Consider the following 23,383-nt stretch of genomic DNA (forward strand, 5'->3'; position numbering starts at 1 on the left):
TGTAGATCAACATTTTTATATGTATATATATATATATATATATATATATATTAGTCCTATTTTTTTATTATAAAAATTGTACTATGTTATTATGTTTCTACATTTTTACAGAAAACATTCATACTATATTAGAAATGTGGATGCCAATAAATTTATGAGCAGAGGTTCCTATAGTGTTTAATATCTGTTAACGTATTGCTACTTGAGATCACTGTGATCTGAATTACATGACAAAAAATTACTCACTTTTCACAAAACTTTTAGAAAATGACGTGCATGGTGCATATGTCTCTAAATTTTGGCGCACGGGTTAATAAATATGTCACAGAGCAGATTAGACACTATTTTGGTGGGCAAAAAAATGATGCAGTGATACAGTACAAATGAAAAAAGAAACATGTCCATCAAATTCAACCAGGGTAAGGAAAAGGAATGTGGATAAAAGGAAGAAGGCACGTTAAATCTTAGAACTTTACTTCTCCCTATTGACCCAGAAGAAGCCAAAAAACCCATAAGGATTTAGCCACAATGTCCTAAGGGGGGGGGGGGAATTTCCTTCCTGATCCCAAGGGGTGATCCAACTAGATCAACATTCATACAATATTTCTACATTAACAGTAATGCGTCACACACAAGCATTTAGTGTCTTCCTACTTTTGGACCCCCAAACAGCTAAGACTGCTAGATAGGTATGTTTATACTGCTTTCTACTTTAACTACGTTGCCAACGTCTGTCCTTGTATAACTTGTAAGATTTAGTTGTATTAGCCCATGCGCCGCAGGCATCTTATTTGCATACGGTGCGTGGGCTTATAAAACTACTTTTTGCAAATTATAGAAGGGCCAACATAGGTATGTTTATACTGCTTTCCACCTTTGCTCTCTAGCGGTCTGGTTGGGGGAGGGGCTCAAAAGTGCTGACGGACTACCTTTAAAACGGTGGCATCCAGAAATCATTTTATTCTGAAGTGGAATCATTTGTGTGCGACAACAGTACAGCTGCAAAGCACTAGGCCACACATGCTCACTGACTGACTGAGTGCTGGAGCTGGTACCACATAATACGTGTGTCTTGCATCAATGAGTTCCAGCCTGTCCATAGAAGCAAGGTCAGCACAAAAGTATTAACTGGGAGCTTCACAAATTAGGTTTCAGTGGGAGATGCCTACAGAACAATTTCTGATTGAAGGTCTAGTGACAACTGTCTGGTGGTGTATATATAATATTTTGAGGATGGGTGTTTTCATGGTTTGGGTTGGACCCTATAGTACCAGTGAACATAAAACTTTCTGGAGACAGAAAATTGAGGACCTATTCTCAGGATAGACTGTCAATATCTGATTGGTGGGGGGGGTTCTCCGACTCCCAGCACGCCCGCCAATAAACTTTTTTTTTTAAGGGGCTGCGGCGCTCATGCGAGCACTGCTTTCCCTTCATCGCTCAATACTGTCAAATGCCAACACACTTGTAGCGGCGGTTCACAGTATTACAGTCTTCTCCAATTGAATGGAAGGCTGTAATACTGTGAACAACCGCTATTGACCAGTAAACAGTGTGTAGAGGAAACAGTACTCGCACGATCACCGCGGCCTCTTTGAAACAGCTGATGAGTCGGACCCCCACTGATCAGATATTGATGTACTATGGCGAGTATAGGTCATCAATTTTCTCTCTCTGAAAAACCCCTTTAATGCTACAGCACACAAAGACATTTTAGGAAATTGGGTGCTTGTCGTTTTTTCCTATTTTGTCACAGCAATGGCTCATGCGCAAGTAAGGTCCATAAAAAAAAAGAACTTTTACTGGTCTGTATGGAGGGAGACCTGCCTTCAACCCATATTGCCCAATATTTGTGGCTAATATGGGAACAATAACGTTCCAAAATCTACTTAGAAGACTGGATGATGTTATAACTGCAAAAGAGGAAAGTGTAGATGCAACACCATATGTATGCCCATAGTTCTGGAATTAGGTGTTCAAGCACACATACACGTGAGGGTTTGGTTGTTGGCATAATTTTGGCCATATATTGTATGTTCAGTTTGTATACCAACATTAGCATTGATGTATGGTTTCTTCTGTATGCCATCACATAACCGATAATATGCTTTGATCCTCAGGTTCAGTGCTATGATCCTGACACAAATACTTGGTTACTACGGGCTTCAATTCCTATAGCAAAGAGATGTATTACAGCCGTGTCCTTGAACAACCTCATCTATGTTGCTGGAGGGCTCACAAAGGCAATTTACTGCTACGACCCTGTGGAAGATTACTGGATACATGTGCAGAATACATTCAGCAGACAGGTAATCAATCAGGTTCCAAAGATTAAAAAGTTCCAAACATTCTGCCCTTTTTTTGGACGCCACCCAGGAAGAAGGCAAATATACACTTTAGAAATAGCTCCACCTGCTTGTTGGAGTGCAGTTCTATAAAACGTGACCTCTGTTTTGTGTAGAGATGTGTTTTTTATTGCCACATTATGTCTACATTAACTTGACAGGATCCTCGCATCACTACGATGTTATTTTGTAGAACGATACGGTTATCATTACCCTCCTCGCACGGCCCCATGCAGCTCGTTCCCTTAAGAAGTAAGACCTCCAATTAGAGGGTCCTCCATCAGATGTGTCCTGCTCCTCCAGGAGAATTAAAAAATTTGTTCTGTTCTTCCTTATATCTGTGGACTCAGCAGGTTTTCGAGATAATTGGTGCCAGCGCCATCAGCAGCGAGTGCTATCTGTAACATACAGCCAACATCCCGCTGCAAAAGTTGGGATCGGAGGAAACTCTGATCCTGACTGTTTAACCCCTTAGATGTCGCGGTCAATAATTACCGCAGCATCTAAGTAACCACAGAGGAAGTGGGCTACTTCTGTCACCCCCAACTGCACTACATGATCACGGGGAGCCGATGTGTTGCCATGCCTGCCAGGGGCATAACAAAAGGCCCCCAAGACTGCCATGGCTATTGACCTAATACTTTAAGGGTATGTTCACTCGGCTTATTTTCGAACGTTTTTCAGGCCGTATACGGCCAAAAAACGTCCGAAAAGACGGAAGCAGAACGCCTCCAAACATCTGCCCATGTATTTCAATAGGAAAAAACGCGTTCTGTTCCGACGGGCCATTTTTTAAGAAAATGCTTGGAAAAACATGTGCAGGTCACTTCTTAGGACGTTTTTGGAGCCATTTTTCATTGACTATAGAAAACCTCTCCAAAAACGGACGTAAAAAACGCTGCGAAAATTGCGAGTGTCTTAAAAAACGTCTGAAAATCAGGAGCGGTTTTCCCTTGAAAACAGCTCTGTATTTTCAGACGTTTTTGAGTTTGCGTGTGAACATACCCTAATACTGAGTGACAGGCAATAATATTTTGGTTAGTGAGTAAACCAAAGCATAAGGGTATGTTCACACGCTAGACTAAAAAACGTCTGAAAATACGGAGCTGTTTTCAAGGGAAAACAGCTCCTGATTTTCAGACTTTTTTAAGCCACTCGCGATTTTCGCTGCGATTTTCACGGCATTTAACGGACGTTTTTTGAGCTGTTTTCAATAGAGTCAATGAAAAACGGCTCCAAAAACGTCCCAAGAAGTGAACTTCTTTTTGCGTTTTTTCAAAACGGCCACATGAAAAAACGGCCCGTCGGAACAGAACGCCGTTTTTCCCATCACAATCAATGGGCAGATGTTTGGAGGCGTTCTGCTTCCGATTTTTTGCTTCTCCGTTTTTCGGGCGTTTACGGCCTGAAAAACCGCCGAAAATAGGCCGTGTGAACATACCCTAAGGGCTTGTCCACACGTAACGGAATTATTGCAGAAAATTTCTGCAGCAATACAGCAGAAACTAGCAGACATTCCAATGCGGAAAAAACGCACCATTTTCTGCGCTTTTTACTGCAGAAAATTATGTGGATTTTACTGCGTTTTTTTTCAATTCTGGGAGATGGTGATCGCAGCAATTCAGTCCACTTTCTGCAGCAGGAATTGACATGCTGCAGTAAAAAAAAAGAAGGGGAACCACAGGTGAATTTCTGGTCGGAAATTATACGCAACGCATGGATGAGATTTGTTAAATCTCATCCACTTTGCTGCTACTGTATTCCGCTGCGTATTTTCTGTCTGCAATTCTGGACGGAAAATACGCAGCAATTCCGTTACGTGTGGACAGGCCCAAATGATCGCGATCAAATGATTACAAAATTCCCCTAGTAGAACAAAAAAAAATAAAAAAATTATAATAATGAAATAAAATGAAACAAAGTTTATTAACCCGTTAACCCATCATGATGTATCTGTATGCCACGATGGGTGAAAAGTATGGAACGGGTTCAGGAGCGGAGCCCGATCTGTAAGCTGCTGATGTCAGATGTTGATTACAGCTGACACCCTTGTCTAATGCCGGGATCGTTTAACCACTTAGATGCCTCTAAGCTGTCACAAAGTGTCGTCATCGGCCCCACCACAACACAATTGCTGGAATCCAATTGTGGTCATGGCGAGAGGCAGGGCTTAATAGGAGAGCCTTAGAGGTACCATACACTGCAATATATACGTATTGGGAGTGTATGGGTCGAATATGTTAAAAAAAATAACATTTTAAAATACACTTATAAAGCTTAACACTTCTTTAAAAAAAATAAAATGTAAAAAAATAAACATAGGTGGTATTAACGTGTCTGTATATAACATTATTTATTATGCAGGGGTTAAAAATAAAATGTAATTTCTATACATATTTGGCATCACCGCAATCTTACTGACCTGTATAATCAGGTTGACACGTTATTTACAGGGTAAACAATGTAAAAAGAAAAATAGAATTGCTTTTGTTTTTTCATTTCCTTCCCCCCAGAAAATAATTACATTTAATCAGGAGTCCAATACATCCCAAAATGGTTCCTTAAAAAAAAAAAAATTCTCATTCCGCAAAAAACAATTGTCAATTTATGGCTCTAGGAATTCGGTGATGCAAAAAAAAAAAAAAATTTTTGCCATGAAATGTGCTTTTATTTTTGAAAAATAGTAAGGCCCATGCACACGTCCGTATTTTTCCTCTATAATTACGGACCCATTTATTTCTATGGGCTTTCCGTATTTTTACGAATGGGTGTCCATTCCGTATAAATGATCCATAAAATATAGAGCATGTTCGATTCTTGTCCGTAATTACGGCACAGACTTCACATAGAAACCTGGCGACGCCAGGTTTACAGATGTTGCATATCATTGGCGGTTTTCTTCTTTTTGCGGATCCCTATATACGGATGCTTCACGGATGCACTACGGGTCGTATTTGCAGATACTGTTCCGTATATGCGGATAAGTTGCGGATGACTACGGAGTCGTATGTACAGACTGTGTTTACAGATGGATGAAAATACAGTCGTATGCCGTTTTTCACGTCCGAGGTGCATCCGTGCTCAGCGCTGCGGGACGCGATGTCACGCATCCCACATAGTTGAGAGTCTATTGAGGAATGCGTGATGCGCGAAAAGAACGGACATGTCCTATATTCGCACGGACCCCTTACACGGTCCGTTGAAACAACGGCTGTGTGAACGGCCACATTGAATTACATAGTTCCGTGGTTTCAACGGCCGTCCCACGGACGTTAAACACGTTCATGTAAATAAGGCCTAGGAGTAGTAAAACCATAAAAGAAACTAGACATATTTGGTATTTCCGTTATTGTAATGACCAATAGAATAAAGTTAATGCATTATTTATGACGCATGGTGAATGCCATAAATTAAAAAACAAAAAAAAACCCGATGGAATTGCGTCTTTTTTCCCATCCACCCCAAAAAAGTTAATAAGTTATATGTACTAAAAAATGGAGCTATTTAAAAACACAACTCGTTTAGCAAAAAGAAAGCCCCCATTCAGCTACGCCGACGGAAAAATTAAAAAGGTTATGGCTTTCGGCGATGCAAAAATGTAAAAATTCCTGCAGTCCTTATCGCCAGAAGAAATTTGGTCCTTAGGGGGTGAATGAAATGGAGATGTTCCAACGAGTTATCATTTCTCACGTTCATGATTTTGCGATATATATCCAATCTTGATTGTCAATCTTGGCATGGTTCATTGTGTAGCATAATCTATTGATCGCACCCCGACAAAGCAAATATTTAGATACATTTCAAAAATGAATGTAATTTAAGCCACTTACAAATATAACAATGCAAACTTTGTGCATACTGTGAAATAATTGTAGAAATCTAAAGTGTCTTGTATGTATAAGCGGACATGTAAACGTAATGAGGTGTAGTCCTTTTTGTTAGAAGGGTCCCCCCAAAAATAAGATGATAACCGGATGTCCCACTGCTGTAACCCTGCGATGAGCTGTAATCTGTTTGGGAACATGGCAACAAGTGTTCAGTTCCTCTGTTGCGCCACCACAGGAGAAGTGAAGCATTACATGGTGCCCGTTGAAATCAGTTGGATGACTGTAATGTGTCCTCCTGAGAAATACTCATTGTAGATACGAATTGATGGCGGTTATAAATGAGGCACTCGTACGCAGAACGCTCTAATAGGGTATTTAAAAATGGGTGTGCTAAATAAGACACCCCCTTTAAAGGGAATCTGTCTGCAGATTCCACCCCCATAAACTCTTAATACCGCTTGATAGATCGAGGAAAGCAGTTCACCCCCATGTTTGCTATCATACTCTAAGCATATTTGAGAAACATCCAAACAGAGTGTCATAATGATGGTGGCTGCGCGGAAATCACGCATCCGCGCATCATATGCTGAGACCACACGGAGCTGTTAAGTGCCTTTTGCGCACGCAAAACGCTGTGTTTTTTGTGTGCGCAAAACGCACACGCTCGTGTAAATGAGGCTTTAGGCCCCATGCACACGACCGTAAAAAACCTCAGTTTTTGCGGACCGCAATTGCGGTCTGCAAAAACGGACCCATTCACTTTCATTGAACGCGGACACCTTTCCGTAGCACTACGGAAGTGTGTCCGTGCCGCGGAAATGTTCCGGGAATTATGTAACATGTCCGTTCTTTCGCATTTTGCGGGCCGTGCTCCCATGCTTTGTATGGGAGCACGGCCCGAAAATGCGGCTGTCGGCGGCCGGCCGTGCCCGCAATCGCGGGCCGTGATTGTGGGCACGGTCGTGTGCATGGGGCCTTAGGGTATGTTCACACGCAGTAGCAAAATCCGTCTATAATTACAGAGCTGTTTTCAAGCGAAAACAGCTCCTGAATTTCAGACGTTTTTGCAAGTACTCGCGTTTTTCGCGGCGTCTTTTACAGACGTTATTAGAGCTGTTTTTCAATGGAGTCAATGAAAAACGGCTCCAAAAACTTCCCAAGAAGTGACGTGCACTTTTTTGACGCGGGCGTATTTTTCGCACCGTCTTTTGACAGCGACGCGTAAAATTACACCTCGTGGGAACAGAACATCGTAAAACCCATTCCAAGCAATGGGCAGACGTTTGTAGGTGTAATGGAGCCGTCTTTTCAGGCGTAATTCGAGGCGTAAAACGCCCGAATTACGTCTGAAAATAGGCCGTGTGAACATACCCTTAGAAGTAACAGCACCAGGACTTCAGAGTAGATGAGAAGGTGTTGGTTTAATCACCACAAATGTGAGCAATGTTTCAGTTTACATCTGAACCTTTCTCAAGCCTACAGATGTGAACCGAAACGTCGCTCACTTTTATGGTGAACCAACACCTTATCTACTCTGAAGACCTGGCGCTATTACTTCTTCTACATTTTCCGTTATCCATTTCAAGTCAATGAATTGATTCATCCCTTGCGGTAACGTGCACATGGCCCGACTTACAGTGTTATGGGAGAGCGGTGTTCGTCTTTTTGGCATTTGTGTATATGTGTATATATATTATATATATAAGGCCGTCATTATGAAGTCACAGCTTTTTTAGCTCTTATCACCGGAGTCACAGTAAACTTGATTTGTTGTGTGGTTTTTACACTTTAATTTGGATTTGAAATCACTTTGAAAAATGATTCCCTTCAGGGTATTAATAGATGCAATGAATTTCTCTTGGTGTGATTCCACCACAAAGTTAATATTGCTGCTGGGGCCCTAACACAAAAGCCTCATTGTCCGCCACCTGCTATCTTATACACCCCCTCATGCGCCATCACTCAGGCTTTTGTAAAAATTATAAAATCTCTTCTGTTCAGCAGCTGAATTTAGCTTTGAAATATTTTCAAAGCTATTCAGTTTTTGTTTCATTACTGTAGTTTAGTGTAAGGGTATGTTCAAACGCTTAACAAAAAACGGTGTAAAATACGGAGCTGTTTTCAAGGGAAAATAGCCTCTGATTTATAGCCGTTTTTAATGCATCAGGCGTTTTTGGTGCGTTTTTTTACGGCCGTTTTTGGAGCGGTTTTTCTATTGAGACAATTTCTATTGAGAATTTTTACAAACGGCGCGTAAAAAAACGCCCTGTGGGAACGAAACACCCTTTTTCCCATTGAAATGAATGGGCAGATGTTTGGAGGCGTTCAGCCCCCGTATTTTCAGCCATTTTTCTGGGCGTTTACGGCCTGAAAAACGGCTGAAAATAGGACGTGTGCACATACCCTTAGGTAAGTACATTTCAGGGCATTACAAAAGGGTATCCCGCTTCTCCCAACACAACCATTACAAACTGCCTATCAGATTTACCAATATTTGTACAGTATATTATTTGTAATGTTAAAGGGGTCATCCCAGGCAAAATACATTTTATATATATATATATATATATATATATATATATATATATATATATATGTGTGTGTGTGTGAAACAGAAAGTCCAACAGCACCGGTAAACTTGTGGGTGCAAGCCCTAGGGAACAAACCAAGGTTCCAACTATACAGCAATCCAAAATATAGGCATCAAACCGTAGTTGAAAGTGCAAAAATAAAGGTATTTTATTGCCCCATGTGCAACATTTCAGCTCTGTCCTCTAGAGCCTTTCTCAAGCAGAGAATTTTGGATATATATATATATTTATTTATTTTTATTATTATTTTTTTTTTTTATTATTATTTTTTTAAGAATATCTGCACTTTTAAAAAACTTTTGATATGTCATACAAACATATCAGAAGTTTTTATCGGTAGAGGTACGGATGCTGAGACCCCCGCTGTTGCTGAAACTGAGGGCTTATTCAGACGAACGTATAATACTTCCGTGCATCGCACGGACCTATGTTAGTCAATGGGGCCGTTCAGACGGTCAGTGATTTTCACGCAGCATATGTCCGCTGCGTAAAACTCATGACATGTTCTATATTTACCCGTTTTTCGCGCATCACGCACCCAATGAAGTCAATGGGTGCGTGAAAACCGCGCGTGATCGGCGCTCTTTCATAGGCTAAAGTCTGTCACATAGACACCCGGACACCCACTCATAAAAACTTCTCATATGCCTTTATGACATATTAAAAGTGCAGATACTCTTTAAATCAAGCCCCAAATTATAAGAATATTTTGAATATAAAATTATTGAAAAAAAAATCTGCCCTAATGAGATAGTTATCTAAAAACATTTGTATAGCGCCACCTGCTGTATCAACTGCACTGCCTTTACTTTCCGTCAGTAAGGGTGCAGTCACATGTGGCGTCTTTGCCTTGTATTTCCGCAGCGTAAGAATATGCTTCAGACAACTGTACAATGTCCAACGGAAAAAGCCACATGCCCTATTTTGAGGCTTTTTCCGCCTCAAAAATCCCATTGAAATCAATGGGAGACGGAAAAAAACGCAGCGAACGGCCACGGTGTTATTTGTTGCGATTTTTTTTTAATGCGTTTTATGGCAAAAAAAGCTCATGGTTTTTTCCTTTGCCTGTTGAAGAAAGAGGTCAAAAAACGCTGCAAAGACCGTGGCAAAAACGCCTGTGGTGCAAAACCACTTAAAAAAAACCGGAGCGGATTGTTCCAGGCAGAATTTTTGTGTGAACCGGGCCTTAGTGCCGCGATGGACACACATGCACGGTTGTGTTGCTCTCTCTGTGCTATGTTAGATCTCATTGTCGTTGCGGAGGAATCTATATTGTGGTGGGAAGGCGGCCTCTGTTGCTACAGCGTCTTCGCTGACGGTCAAAGGAGCTGCTGATCAAGTGTAATGGCAGTCTCTCCTGAGAAGAAGCTGTGCTCGTGTATTTTGCCCTGCATTCACTCTCTGAAGCGGATACTCATTTTTATCTACAACTTGAAATAATAATTTTATGGTGTGGGATGTCAGAACCAGGACGAGAGAGAGTGAGCAGCAGCCTGGTCCCTCAGTGAAGCTAAAAATCTCTTCATCTCTGCCTCTCAAGACGGATTTACTAAAATTTAGAGCAAATGGTCAGTGCAGGAGGCAGGGGAGGGGAAAGAACAGTTCAATTAGGCAGTGTCCACATTTGCTTTGGAGTCTCCGTATCAGATTTACCAGACGAAATAGCTCAGCATAAAGCGCTATTTTGTCTGGCAAAATGACGGAAAACTGACAGAAACCATAAAAGTCAATGAGTTTCGTCAGGCACCGTTGGTCGAATCTGACGGCTACGTTCCTTGAACAGAATAATTGAAACTCTAGCGCAGATGTGAACATCCCCTAAGTGGAGAAAGGCCTTTTTTCTGCAAGAAGATAAATTACAAAGTTTCTTATCTTCACTTGTCCTATTGATTTATGGAAAGTTTCTTGAAACAACAGTGACTCTTTATTAATAATATTAATAATAATAATAATAATTGGTATCTAATGTGTACCCATTCATCTCTACTCTGAATGTACAACCAGGTGGCTGGATGCTTAAGGGGTAACTAAACTCTTAAAATACTTTTGACATGTCATAGTGACATGTCAGAAGTTTTGATTGGTGGGGGTCCGAGCAGTGATACCCCCATCAATCGCTAAAACAAAAAGGCAGAAGCGCTTGGTTGACCGCTCGGCTGCTTAGTTTCTGATCGGCCTTCCTTGGAAATAGACTTTCTGTTGAGTCCGCAGACCAATTGCTCGGCTTTCTGAGAAAAGCTGATCAAAAACTAAGCAGAACAGCGCTCACCCGATCACTTCTGCTGGGGTCTTAGTGCTCGGACCCCCACTGATCAAAACTTCTGATATGTCACTAGGACATGTCAAACGTTTTTGGAAAGTTTAGTTACCCTTTAACTTCCTACGTTTTATTATCTACAGTTTCTTCTGTTGTCCTGTCTTGCTCAGATATTTATGTGGCCCTTCCCTGAATGTCTCTAATTTTCATGTCCTTTAGGTGGTAGGGCCTTCTGAATTGAACACAGTTCTCAAGGTAAATTTCGCCAGTGATATAAAATATCTACACTTTTTACCCATCTATCACTATGTACTTTACATAACTTTTTAGTAGCACTGGTATATGTACCATTTCTATAGCACCATAGAAGTGACTTCATTCTGTAAAAGTAAAGCACTGGGTTTAATAAGAGTCATATTATTCTGTATAAATGATATTAGTATTGATGTACATAGGAATGACTTATCTTCTAGCTCTCTACTATTCTACAAGCATATTACTGAAACGACAGAATACGACTTATGTCTTCTTTTAGGAGAACTGCGGTATGTCCGTCTGCAATGGGAAAATCTTTATACTTGGCGGACGTGGTGAGAACGGAGAGGCGACTGATACCATCTTGTGTTACGATCCAGCAACCAGCATCATTACAGGAGTGGCGGCTATGCCCAGACCAGTCTCTTACCACGGTTGTGTGACAATTCACAGATACAACGAGAAGCCCTTCAAGATGTGACCTCCTAAACAAGAAGGGACAGGGACACTCTAAATGAACACAGTTAAGCGTCACTTTACTATCCGGAGACTGGCCATTAAGTCAGTACATGGTTTTAGGGAATCTGTGAAAATGCTTGAGAATCTGTCATGTGGTCTAAGATGCCGCGAAAAAAGGAACCATATCCTTCCTCACCAAATTTGAGGTGCCTGTCACCCAGCACAGCAGAGAAACAGAGGCCTACAAAACTGAGGCCTACAAATGAAAGCCTATTTTCTGTGGAGCAAGAAGATGGTAGTTCTCCTAGCAATAAGATATAAGGATACAAACACTCACTGATAGATGGTCTTCATATTGCAGGAAATAATGCACATGGTTATCCCTGTAAGTATGCCGAATAGATTCTGTGCGGCCAATGCCTTATTTATAGCCATGGGGAACGGACTTTCTATATTATTTGTAAAAACACTTTTTCTATGCACTCTTCTATATGCGTATGTGTTCTAGATTCTGAGTGTATTTAAGACATGGATTGCATGAAAGCAGTTTGTTATTTCAACGTTACGGAGACAGCAGAGGTTGAGTATTTCCCTATAGTAACACTGATCTACCCTGTGTGTGCAACATTTACTGGGATAAACTGTATTTTCTACTGCAAATGAGATGCAGTGACAATCTATCGGTAAAATAACGATAAGGTATGTTTTCCCAAAAAAGATACAGCAAAGAGCACTAATAGCAGATGCATGGGATCCTCAAAGCAGTTTGTATGTTCTATAACCCTAGGATTTTGCTAAACCAGGATAAGAGAGAAATAGCACCAATTTTTTCTATGGGTTGAACGCTCGGCTGCTTAGTTTCTGATCGGCCTTCCTTGGCCTTCGTGTTGCAGCTCCGCTCCGTTCACTTTAATGGGGATGGGCTGCAATACCTGGCACAGCCCATGAACAAAAGTGGCGCTGTTTCTAGAAAAAAGCAGACCCTTTTTTCTCATCCTGGATGCTCTAAATTTGACAGGTTAAGGAAAGCTAGGTAAATGGATCGCCATTCATTCAGTCAACTGTTCATAGAGCAAATTAAACAGGATTTTATGTTGGATTTGAGCTATCGCGCCTACACAAAGTGTATATCTACTAACGTTAGCTCCTCATCTACAGCCCAAAAACCCATTATCAAGAGTGAACAGCTAAAAAATCTAGCTAGCTCAATCCATATTTCTACAGAGGTCTAGTAGCGGTTAACCTCAGGAGCAGTTCATGTAAGAAAATAGTCCCAATAGAGCAGGCTTTAATTTAATTTAGTATCTAAGGGCAACTAAAGAGTTTTAAGCATAGAGGTAAAAATAAATAGTTTGCTAACTGAATGCTAAAATGCACACACTAAAGACATACATATATAATAAGATTTGTTCTGGTCTTCTGCTAAAAATCCGGAACAGAAATAGCAGAGGAAAGTGTTTTAGTGTCATTTAAAGCCTGGTTGTTATGACAAGGTAAATCTGGATTATTTTATACCTTTTTTACTGTTGGACCCAATCTGAGTATTGGCAAAAAAGGGAGCACCCACCACACTACAAACAGGATGAATGATCCCAGCCTTACATGTCACTTGCATATTTGCACCCAGACTACAGTAACCGCATCTGTGCCCCCCCCCTAGTAGTTGTAGCAGTGCTCCCCCTCATTCAAAGTAGATGCAACAGTGCTCCCCCTTAGTAATAGCAACAGTGTGCTGCTCCTTACCAATAGTTGCAGCAGTCTTCCACATTACTCCAGTAATCACAGCAGTGCCTTTATCCATTCCCCAAGTAGTTACAGCAGTGCCTTCCTCTGTTCCCCAAGTAGTCACAGCAGTGCCTTCCACTGTTCCCCAAGTAGTCACAGCAGTGCCTTCCTCTATTCGCCAAGTAGTTACAGCAGTGTCTTCCTCTGTTCCCCAAGTAGTTACGCCAGTGTCTTCCTCTATTCGCCAAGTAGTTACAGCAGTGTCTTCCTCTGTTCCCCAAGTAGTCACAGAAGTGTATTCCCCCAATTCCCAAGTAGTCACATTTGTGCCTTCCTCAAGTAGTTACAGCAGAACCTATATACTTACCTCCAACATACTCATGTACTGTATGATCTGATGACGGGATACTACATGTAAATAACAAATTACTGGCTGCTGCATATAGCGCCCTGTTCCAGAATCGTTCTCTGCTGACACAGAATAATGCAAGAGGAGAACACAGCATTCAGTTGTCGGACAGCCCCCTACGCTCTGTCTGCTCAGCAATAAGTCTGTATCAGTAGGCCATCAAATGCATATATAGCTCAGAGTGAGATTTTCTAGTTAACATAGCAACTGTATTTTGTCCATCTACAGTGTGTATATATATTAGTTCACCTTAAATTCAACATCAATCCCTCCTAAAAAGGCTGTTGTATCAAAGACATCACATCCCTTTCAGGAGAACGTTACCAGATTCTAGGCGGCAGCATTCGCCATATATTTCAGTGAAGTCCAATGAAGTCTATGGGAGTTACAGAAAGAGCCGACCAAGCAGTGTGGATATACCATAAATGCCTAAGATGAGAATACCCCTTTAAAGAAAAGGAAGGTCGTTACATTATTTCAGAAGTTGGGGTCTCATTACACACCCACAATTCATCCTACATGTCACACTTACAATACACCGATTCATGAGACCCTCTGCATATTGTAACCTTAGTAGGACATTTGGAAATTATTACTTTTGGTATTGAGCAGAATAAGGCCTCGTTCACATCTGCGTTGGGGTCCCGTTCTGACGTTCCGTCTGAGTTTTCCATCAGAACGGGACCCTGAACAGACACAAACGGATTTCAATGGTGACGGATCTGGTGCCCATGGTTTCCGTTTGTCTCTGTTGTGCACCGGAGCCGTCGTTTTGCTGGAAGCAATAGCGTAATCGACTACGCTATTGCATCGCTATTGCTTCCGGCAAAACAACGGGTCCGGTGCACAACAGAGACAAATGGAAACCATGGGCACCGGATCCGTCACCATTGAAATCAATGGTAATGGAAACAGAAACCTCTGGTTTCCGTTTGTGTCTGTTCAGGGTCCCGTTCTGACGGAAAGCTCCAACGGAATGTCAGAACGGGACCCCAACGCAGATGTGAACGAGGCCTAAGGTACACTATCTTGCAACATTTCTTAAAAGGATCTCTTACCTTATATTTGTTTTTAGAAACATCTAAGGGTAAGTTCACACGGAGTGTTTTCAGGTGTATTTCGGGGGCGTTTACACCTCGAAAAACGCCTGAAAAAACTGAAGCAGAACCCTCCAAACATCTGCTCATTGATTTCAATAAGAAATACAGCATTCTGTTCCGACGGGCCATTTTTTTACGCCTCGTTTTCCAAAAACTGCACGTAAAAAGACGCCTGCGAAAAAGAAGTGCATGTCACTTCTTGGGATGTTTTTGGAGCAGTTTTTCATTGACTCTATAGAAAAACAGCTCCAAATATGTCCGTAAAAAACGCAGCGAAAATCGCGAGTGGCTTTAAAAATGTCTGAAAACCAGGAGCAGTTTTCCCTTGAAAACAGCTCCGTATTTTCAGACGTTATTTGGTAAGCATGTGAACATACCCTTATGATACAAGCTGTAAACTATCACAACTAAGGCCTTATTTACACAAGCGTATTTCACATCCGTGATACGCGCGTGAAAATCACGCACGTCGCACGGACCTATGTAAGTCAATGGGGCCATTCAGACATTTCGTGTTTTTCACGCAGCGTGTGTCCGCTGCGTGAAACTCACTGCATGTCTTATACTTGAGCGTTTTTTGCGCATCACGCACCCATTGAAGTCAATGGGTGCGTGAAAATCACAGACATCACACGGATGCACATCCGTGTGCTGTGCGTGATTCGCGCAACAGTTGCTCAAGAAATGGAGAAAAATAAAACCACCTCCTTCATTTCATTTTACATACGTCAAAAGCACGTGACATAAGGATGCCATACGCGCAAAAATAACGCAGACACGCACCAAACACTGATGACACACGGAACTGCAACGAGCGCAAAACGCTGCGTTTTTTTACGCATGCAAAACGCACACGTTCGTGTAAATAAGGCCTAAGTCATGAACTTCGATGTGATCGATAGCAGCTTGATCCTGCGTGTCAGGGAGACACGCAGGACCCGCTGTCACTGAAGCGATCAGGTCTGCGGGACTGACGGATTCAGTGAACAGCGCTAAATACATCTGCTCTGTATAGAGCATACACAGCAGCTGTATCTAAGAAAGCTAAAAGTATTTTTAATAAAAAGTATTTGTAAAGTTGCACCAAACACACTGATACACATTTTTATATATAAAAAAAAATCTTGCAAAGGTTTACATAAAATTCTGTTCACATTAATTTGATAAAATATCTTTATAGGGATCAGGCTCCAAACCCCCTTATAACCATAGAGTTAAAAGATACAATTCTGCTTGCCTGCAGCCACCAATAGGGGGAACTTAGGCACTTCCAGTTCTTCATACAGATGTATACATTGAAATCAGTAATAAAATAGTATGCCCCTACGTTCCCCCCAGTCCGAATTTTTTCAATTAACTATATGACGTTACAGTTGATAAGAGTTTAGTATCAGAAAAACAGAGCGGAAATTATTCATGAACAATACGGTGTTAAGAGGGGAACATTTATTCTAAAATTAGGTAGGTTGCAGTTTAAAGGAGTTTTCCAGATCCCCCTGATGGCCTATCCTTCAAATGCCAGATCAGCATAATGCCTTGAGCACCGTGTCCCCATTGTTTACACAGTCACATCCATTTTCCTGTGCGGGTCGCTGTGCCTGGTACTGCAGCACAGTCTCATTGACCTGAATGGGATGGAGCTGCAGTATCAGTCTTCGCTGCCAGTATGGATGAGCCACTGCCTGTGACAATGATGCCGTGGCCCCTTTATTTTGATGATCAGCAGGAATCCTGGTGGCAGGCCATTAATGTTTGTGCCCTGGAAAACCTCTTTAATGACGCCCTGGATAAATTGGTTCTTGTTCCTGAACTGCTTAGGATAAGGCCCCATGGAGCAGCATTGACAGAACCTCGTTCAACGTGGTTGTCAAATTGCTTGTTAATGGCTGCGATTTGTTGCGGGCAAAATGGCTGTTTACCTGCAGAATCTTGCGGCCATTAACGAATACACCTTTTATGGGGACACCATTTTGCAGGTAAACAGCCATTTTACCAGCAACAATGTGGCCATTAAGTAGCAATTTGACAACCAATGACGCTCCATGGGGCTTTACCCCTAGAACAACAACATTGCTATCCAGGGTAAATCTGGGATTTTAAAATGGATAGTCTATCCTTAGGATAGGCTGTCAATATTAGATCGGTGGGGGTTCGATGTAGACAATGAAAAGACTGCGGCGCTCGCACGTCCTAACCCAAGGATAGGCCATCAGTTTTAAGCTTTATTGTTCTCAGTTTTTGGCCATCTGAAGATTAATATATCCCCAATATATACACAAAAAAATAAATCAAAAGTTTTCCCAGTGTTCATTCAAACTTTTTCCATTACACACTTAAATCACATTTTCTGTTCAAAGTACATAGTATAACCCTTATTAATGACTTGTACTTTTTTTATTATACGTTTAGGCTTAAGTCCTGTTAGGAGTATGGAACAATGCATTGCTTAGTGCGCAGATTAGGAGATTTTACTGAAGTTTTTTCATTATATATGAGGACTTCAGCTTTAGTACGTTATATATATATGTTATTATTATTTTCCTAACATTTGTGGCCATTACTTTTCATTACTGATGTAGGAGTCACTTTCTATACTTAAGGCCTTATTCACACGAACGTGTTATACGTCGCACGGACCTATGTTAATGAATGGGGCCGTTCAGACTGTCAGTGAATTTCACGCAGTGTATGTGTGCTGCGTGAAACTCATGACATGTCCTATATTTGCCCGTGTTTCGCGCTGCACGTACCCATTGAAGTCAATGGGTGTGTGCAAATCACGCTCGGCACACGGAAGCACTTCCGGGTGCCGCGCGTGATTCGCGCTATAGTAGTAAAAACTATGAATGAAAACAGAAAAGGACCACGTGCTTTTCTGTTTGTAAACATAAAACCAGTGTCATCATGATGCCGGCTGCACGAAAATCACGCAGCCGCGCACCATATGCTGATGACACACGCAGCGTTTTTTGCGCACGCAAAACGGACACATCCGTGTGAAGAAGGCCGAGTCCACACAGGACGGAAATGCTGCAGATTTTCTCAAGCAAAAGTACAGAACCAGTCATATGGATGGGATTTAAACAAATCTTATCTTATCTACATGCTGCAGAATTTTTCCACATGGAAATTTGACCTGCATGTCAATTTTAACCTTACAATATAGAGGGGTGAAATCCAGAGCAAAATCTACAGATTACACAGGATTTGCTGCAGACTCACGTCAAGATCCACGGCAGATTTGCATGTGCACCTTTCTAAGACCTAGTTCACATAGAGTTTTTTGTCTCTGTTTTTGATGCGGAACCCGCACCAAAAAACTGCCGAAATCGCCTCCCATTGATTTCAATGGGAGGCAGAGGCTTTTTTTCCCGCGAGCGGAAAAAACGCACGCGGGGGAAAAAAAGCTACATGCTCCTTCTTCCCGCTGTTCCGTCTCTAACCTCCCATTGAAATGAATGGGAGGCAGAGAAAACGTTCTTCACTGCGTTTTTTTGCCAGCGGCACTCAATGGCAACGGCCAAAAGACGCCGCCAAAACCGCGGCAAAGAAAGTGTAGGCAGGTCAAAATCTGCCTCAAAATACCCGATTTTTCTGCCTGCAAAAAAATGCGTGTCAACATACCCTAACTGGTTCTTTTAAACTGGGTTACACCTTTTATGCTACGAGATTGAATAGTTATACTGTTAAAGAATTACTGGATCTATGGATTGACGTGGTATTATTACAGTTCTTTTCCGTTTACCTCGCCATCTGTTTTTGGAGTCATTTGCTCTGCAGAACATTGCTTTTGAAAATATATTTAGAAGGGTTTGAGCAGCAATTGAAGGCTATGGATGCCTTTGTGGAATTTTTGTTTACATTTTCTAAAAGGTTTTTATTCCAAATTTTGTAATTTTTCACTCTGCAGCTTGCATGGTCTCGCATACATTGCAGGCTGTTCTGTCCCCGTTCACAATGAAATTCATCCGTGTTGTGCACTTACAGCTCGATCTTCAACCTGCCACCTCCACTCCTGAATGCTCATTTTGGGTATGTTCACATGGGTTGGATTTGCTGTGGAAAACTTTGCGGCAAATCCGACCCAGGTCCCGTGGTGAATTCCGCATGAAATTCCACACCAAATAGTGTTTGATTTGGTGCAGATTTCGGATGGATTTGCCGCTGTAGAAAATATCCATGCTCACCTCCCCTTGGTCTACCATAGCAACATGTCACTCCTCCCAGGGTTGTAGTCTCTGCTGCTGGCCTCATGGAATGATGTTTTCTCACATATGATTGTTGTAGCCTGTTATTGACTGCAGCTATCACATTTGATGAAACGTCATCCCAGGTGGCCGGCAGCACGGAGACTAGACGGGAGCAGTGAGGGCTCGCTATGGGAATGCCAGGGGAGGGGAGTATGGTCTTTTTTATTATTACTATTTAAAAGAGGAAAAAAAATGTTTTCCTACATGACATTTTTACAGCAAAATTTGAAGCTTTTCCATGACATTTGCAATTTGCTGTGAAATTTCACTCCCCATTGAACTCAATGGGGAATGTCCTCAACAAATATGCAGCCACTCCGCAGCATAAACAGACATGCTACGGATTTCAAAATCTGCACCGCAGGTCAATTTCTGCAGCATGTGGATACGATTTTTAAAATATTATCCACTTTGCTGCTACTGTAATACACTGCAGATTTTCCATCCGGACGGAGAATCTGCAGTAGTTGTACGTGTGAACGTAGCCTTAAGCTGAATTCTGCTCAATTACTCTGGCTGCAGATTAAAAACGCTACAAAATGTAACAAAAACCTATTAGAGAAATGTTTTTAACACTAAACACGTACATTGAAAAAAAGTAAACAAAGTCCACAAATATGTCCATGGTCTTTCATTTTAATGGCATTGATGATTTTGTTTGTACCTGAGCCAAAATGTATCATTCAATTCCCTAATAAATTTTCACTAGCCAAAAAGCTAGTGAGTGGCAAATCAAGATCCCTATGGTTGCCTTTCGAGTCCGTCAACAAGCTATAAACTGGCTCATTGAAGGGCTGCGGAGAAGACACGAGAATTTGATGACTTGGCTTTTCTCATGTCACTCATGCATACAACCTTTTTACAGATCTGTGTTGTATGTATGTTTAATATGGGGCCCCCTATATATTTATGATCCAATACTGTACCTCGGTTTGCTTGCAATTTCATACACATCAAGGTTATTTCTCATGGATTTACATGGAATCTAAGAAGATACAATGTGGCATGCTTTATTACGGAGGGATTTCCTCGAAGCATTGCTCCTAGGGGAGAATACAATACTTCATGGAGCACCATACACCGTCACACGGAGTGCCTTTAGGTCTATAATATGGACCCATAGGGACTCCATGTGCTGCTGTGTAAGGGTATGTTCACACGCAGTGTTTTCAGACGTAATTCGGGCGTTTTACGCCTTGAATTACGCCTGAAAAAACGGCTCCATTACGCCTATAAACATCTGCCCATTGCTTTCAATGGGTTTTACGGTGTTCTGTTCCCACGAAGTGTAATTTTACGCGTCGCTGTCAAAATACGGCGCGTAAAAAGACGCCCGTGAAAAAGTGCATGTCACCTCTTCGGACGTTTTTGGAGCCGTTTTTCATTGACTCCATTGAAAAACAGCTCCAATAACGTCCGTAAAATACGCAGCGAAAAACGGGAGTTGCTACAAAAACATCTGAAAATCAGGAGCTGTTTTTTGCCTGAAAACAGCTCTGTATTTTCAGACGTTTTTGGTCACTGCGTGTGAACATATCCTAAGTCCCATGAACACATCTTTGCCAAGTGCATTACTTAAAGAAGGAGCAATTCTACTACTGGAAAAGTAATAGGGGATTGCAGATAATTGGGACATTGTAGATTATGCCGTTCCCTATTACTGTATATGAGCCTGCGTACCGCCAAACCAAAGGTTTATGATCTGCAGTAGCAGATCTATCCAAATACAGACAAGATGCCACTGTTATAGACTACCAGACCTGTCACGGCTTCCCATGTTTGCCTTGGTTTTTAGCAGAAATTCTAGTCCTTTCGGAGCTGATAATTTAGTCCTTGATGTCTTTCCAAGGCTATAATGGTTAGAAGCATGTCTTATTAAACTCTGATGCCTGCTCCCATACAACAAGCATATCTTAAGTGCAAAATTTTGCCAGTTTTAATCAATTTTGCCGTTTTTACCAGTAGTTGAGATATCCTTTAACTGTATATCACCTCATTTGGGAAAAGGGATGATTCGGAGTGCTTGTTTATATATGAACTATAGGGGATTTCTTTCTTGCAAAAGGGAACATGCATGGTTATTGCTAGTGCGTATGGACATTGCAGATAATGGCGACATGTTTTTGGTATTTCCTTCCACATATCAGGGTTCCATATTGATTGAAATGTGTAAAGTGTAAAGGATGAATATGGTAAATAGAAACATGGGAGGAATAGAGTAAAGAAAGACTAGAGGATGTCGCACTACACAATATCTAGGCAGCCAGGTGCCTTTTGTACGGTAACTTGATGTTTTCATTTTTGTGTATTTTTACTTTAATATGTTTGAACTGTTTACTCCGTAATATGTCCATTATAACATTGTTACTGATGTCTGATCTTAATAAAGATGGAAAAATTACGGTGATTTAATGGTATATTTTGCTGAAGAAAGCAGAGGTGGATACAAGTCTTCCCTTTCTAGTTCTATACCATAACCTTTGTTATATCAAGCTTTAGACCAAGTTCATATGATATAATGTAAACAGCATAGAAAATACCATATTTTTGGGATTATGAGACGCATTGAACCATAAAACGCACCCATAATTTAAAGCATAAAAGAGAAAACGTTTGCTTTTTACTGTACATTTCCTATGGGTAATATTAAGGCGATACAGTACCACAGTGCCCCAATACAATGACAGCCTCAACAACATATTGGCAGCTATAGTGCCTTCACCCTCCCTTGAACTCACCAGACATCAGGGGTGTGGAGAGGCAGGGGTTAATGGTGATGGGCGTAGCTAGAAGGTCCTTGCAGATCAGTACCTGCACAGATTTAGGGTATGTTCACACGGCAGCGTCCGTTACGGCTGACACTACGGAGCGTTTTTCAGGCGAAAACCGCTCCTGTATTTCAGACGTAATGGCTTGTGCAGGCGTTTTTCGCAGCGTCCATCACGGACGTAATTGGAGCTGTTTTTCTATGGAGTCAATGGAAAACGGCTCCAATTACGTCCCAAGAAGTGACATGCACTTCTTTGACGCGGGCATCTTTTTTACGAGCCATCTTGACAGCGGCGCGTCAAAAAAATGACCGTCTGCACAGTACATCGTAAAACCCATTCAACTGCATGGGCAGATGTTTGCCGACGCTTTCAAGCAGTATTTTCGGCCGTAATTCCAGGCGTAAAATGCCTGAATTACGTCCGTAAATAGTGCGTGTGAACATACCCTTATTGTGCTGTGTGTACAAAAGTCTGTGTTATTTGCTCACTGAACAGTCAGATTTTACAGATGTGTAAGATGTTCAGTGAGCAGATAACATAGATTCTGTACTGCTGCTAGAACAGTGCACTGCATGGACCTTTTGAATCACAGGACTCAGTCTCCTGCTTCCTCATACCCTGGCCGCTGCCTGCATTTGGACTATTGGACGCACCAGAAAATTACAGCACAGTTTTTTGAGAAAAGTGCGTCTAATAGTCCAAAAAAATACAGTAGTTCCGCTATTAACCCCTAGGCGCACCACGACGCAACTGTACGTCCTGGTGGCCAGTGTCTTCGCGTACTAGGACGTACAGTTGCGCGGTTCCCGGTGCACACTGTCGGCGACAGTATGCACCGGGAACCGGAAGGCCAGCTGTCACCAACAGCTGACACTCCACTGTTGCCGATCAGCGTCTCATCGCCGCTGATTTTGGCAATTAACCCGTTAAATGCGGCGCTCGATTGCGATCGACGCATTTAGGAGGTTTGTAGCACATCAGCAGCCCCCATGCAATTGTGGGAGCTGCTGATGCTTGTGATGGCACCCGGAGGCCAGACAACGGCCTCCGGGTCTGCGATGTATGGAGGAAGCCTATGAGGACCAGCCTCCGGCTGGTCCTCGTAGACTTACTGTCAGAGTGACTGTAACGTCACACTGACAGCTGGAATACGTTACACTACCAAGGTAGTGTATTGTATTCTAGCAGCGATCAGAGCTTCAAGTAAAAAAAGAAATTGAAAAAAGTAAAGAAAAGTTAATAAAAATGTTTTATAAAAGTGTAAAAAGAAAAGATTTTTTTTCCCTATAATAAGTCTCTTATTATAGGAAAATAATTAAAACGTTAAATAACAGTAAACATATTTGGTATCACCGCGTTCGTAACGACCCAATCTATAAAACTATAATATTTTT

General features: G+C 41.7%; 1 protein-coding gene across 2 annotated transcripts in view; it reads left to right on the plus strand.

The window, feature by feature from the left end:
• KLHL24 (kelch like family member 24) overlaps window positions 1–14,665 on the plus strand; it is a 57,019-nt gene extending 42,354 nt beyond the window's left edge. The window contains exons 7-9 of one of the 2 annotated variants that reach the window (XM_075861305.1): window positions 2,121–2,309; window positions 11,240–11,275; window positions 11,556–14,665. In XM_075861305.1, coding sequence (XP_075717420.1) covers window positions 2,121–2,309; window positions 11,240–11,275; window positions 11,556–11,756 — 426 coding nt within the window. In that variant the 3' untranslated portion in view covers window positions 11,757–14,665. The remainder of the gene's footprint in view (window positions 1–2,120; window positions 2,310–11,239; window positions 11,276–11,555) is intronic. The other variant, XM_075861306.1, reaches the window with a different exon arrangement.
• The last annotated feature ends 8,718 nt before the right edge of the window (window positions 14,666–23,383 follow it).

Source organism: Rhinoderma darwinii, chromosome 4 (assembly GCF_050947455.1).
Source record: "Rhinoderma darwinii isolate aRhiDar2 chromosome 4, aRhiDar2.hap1, whole genome shotgun sequence".
Classification (NCBI taxonomy): Eukaryota; Metazoa; Chordata; class Amphibia; order Anura; family Rhinodermatidae; genus Rhinoderma; species Rhinoderma darwinii.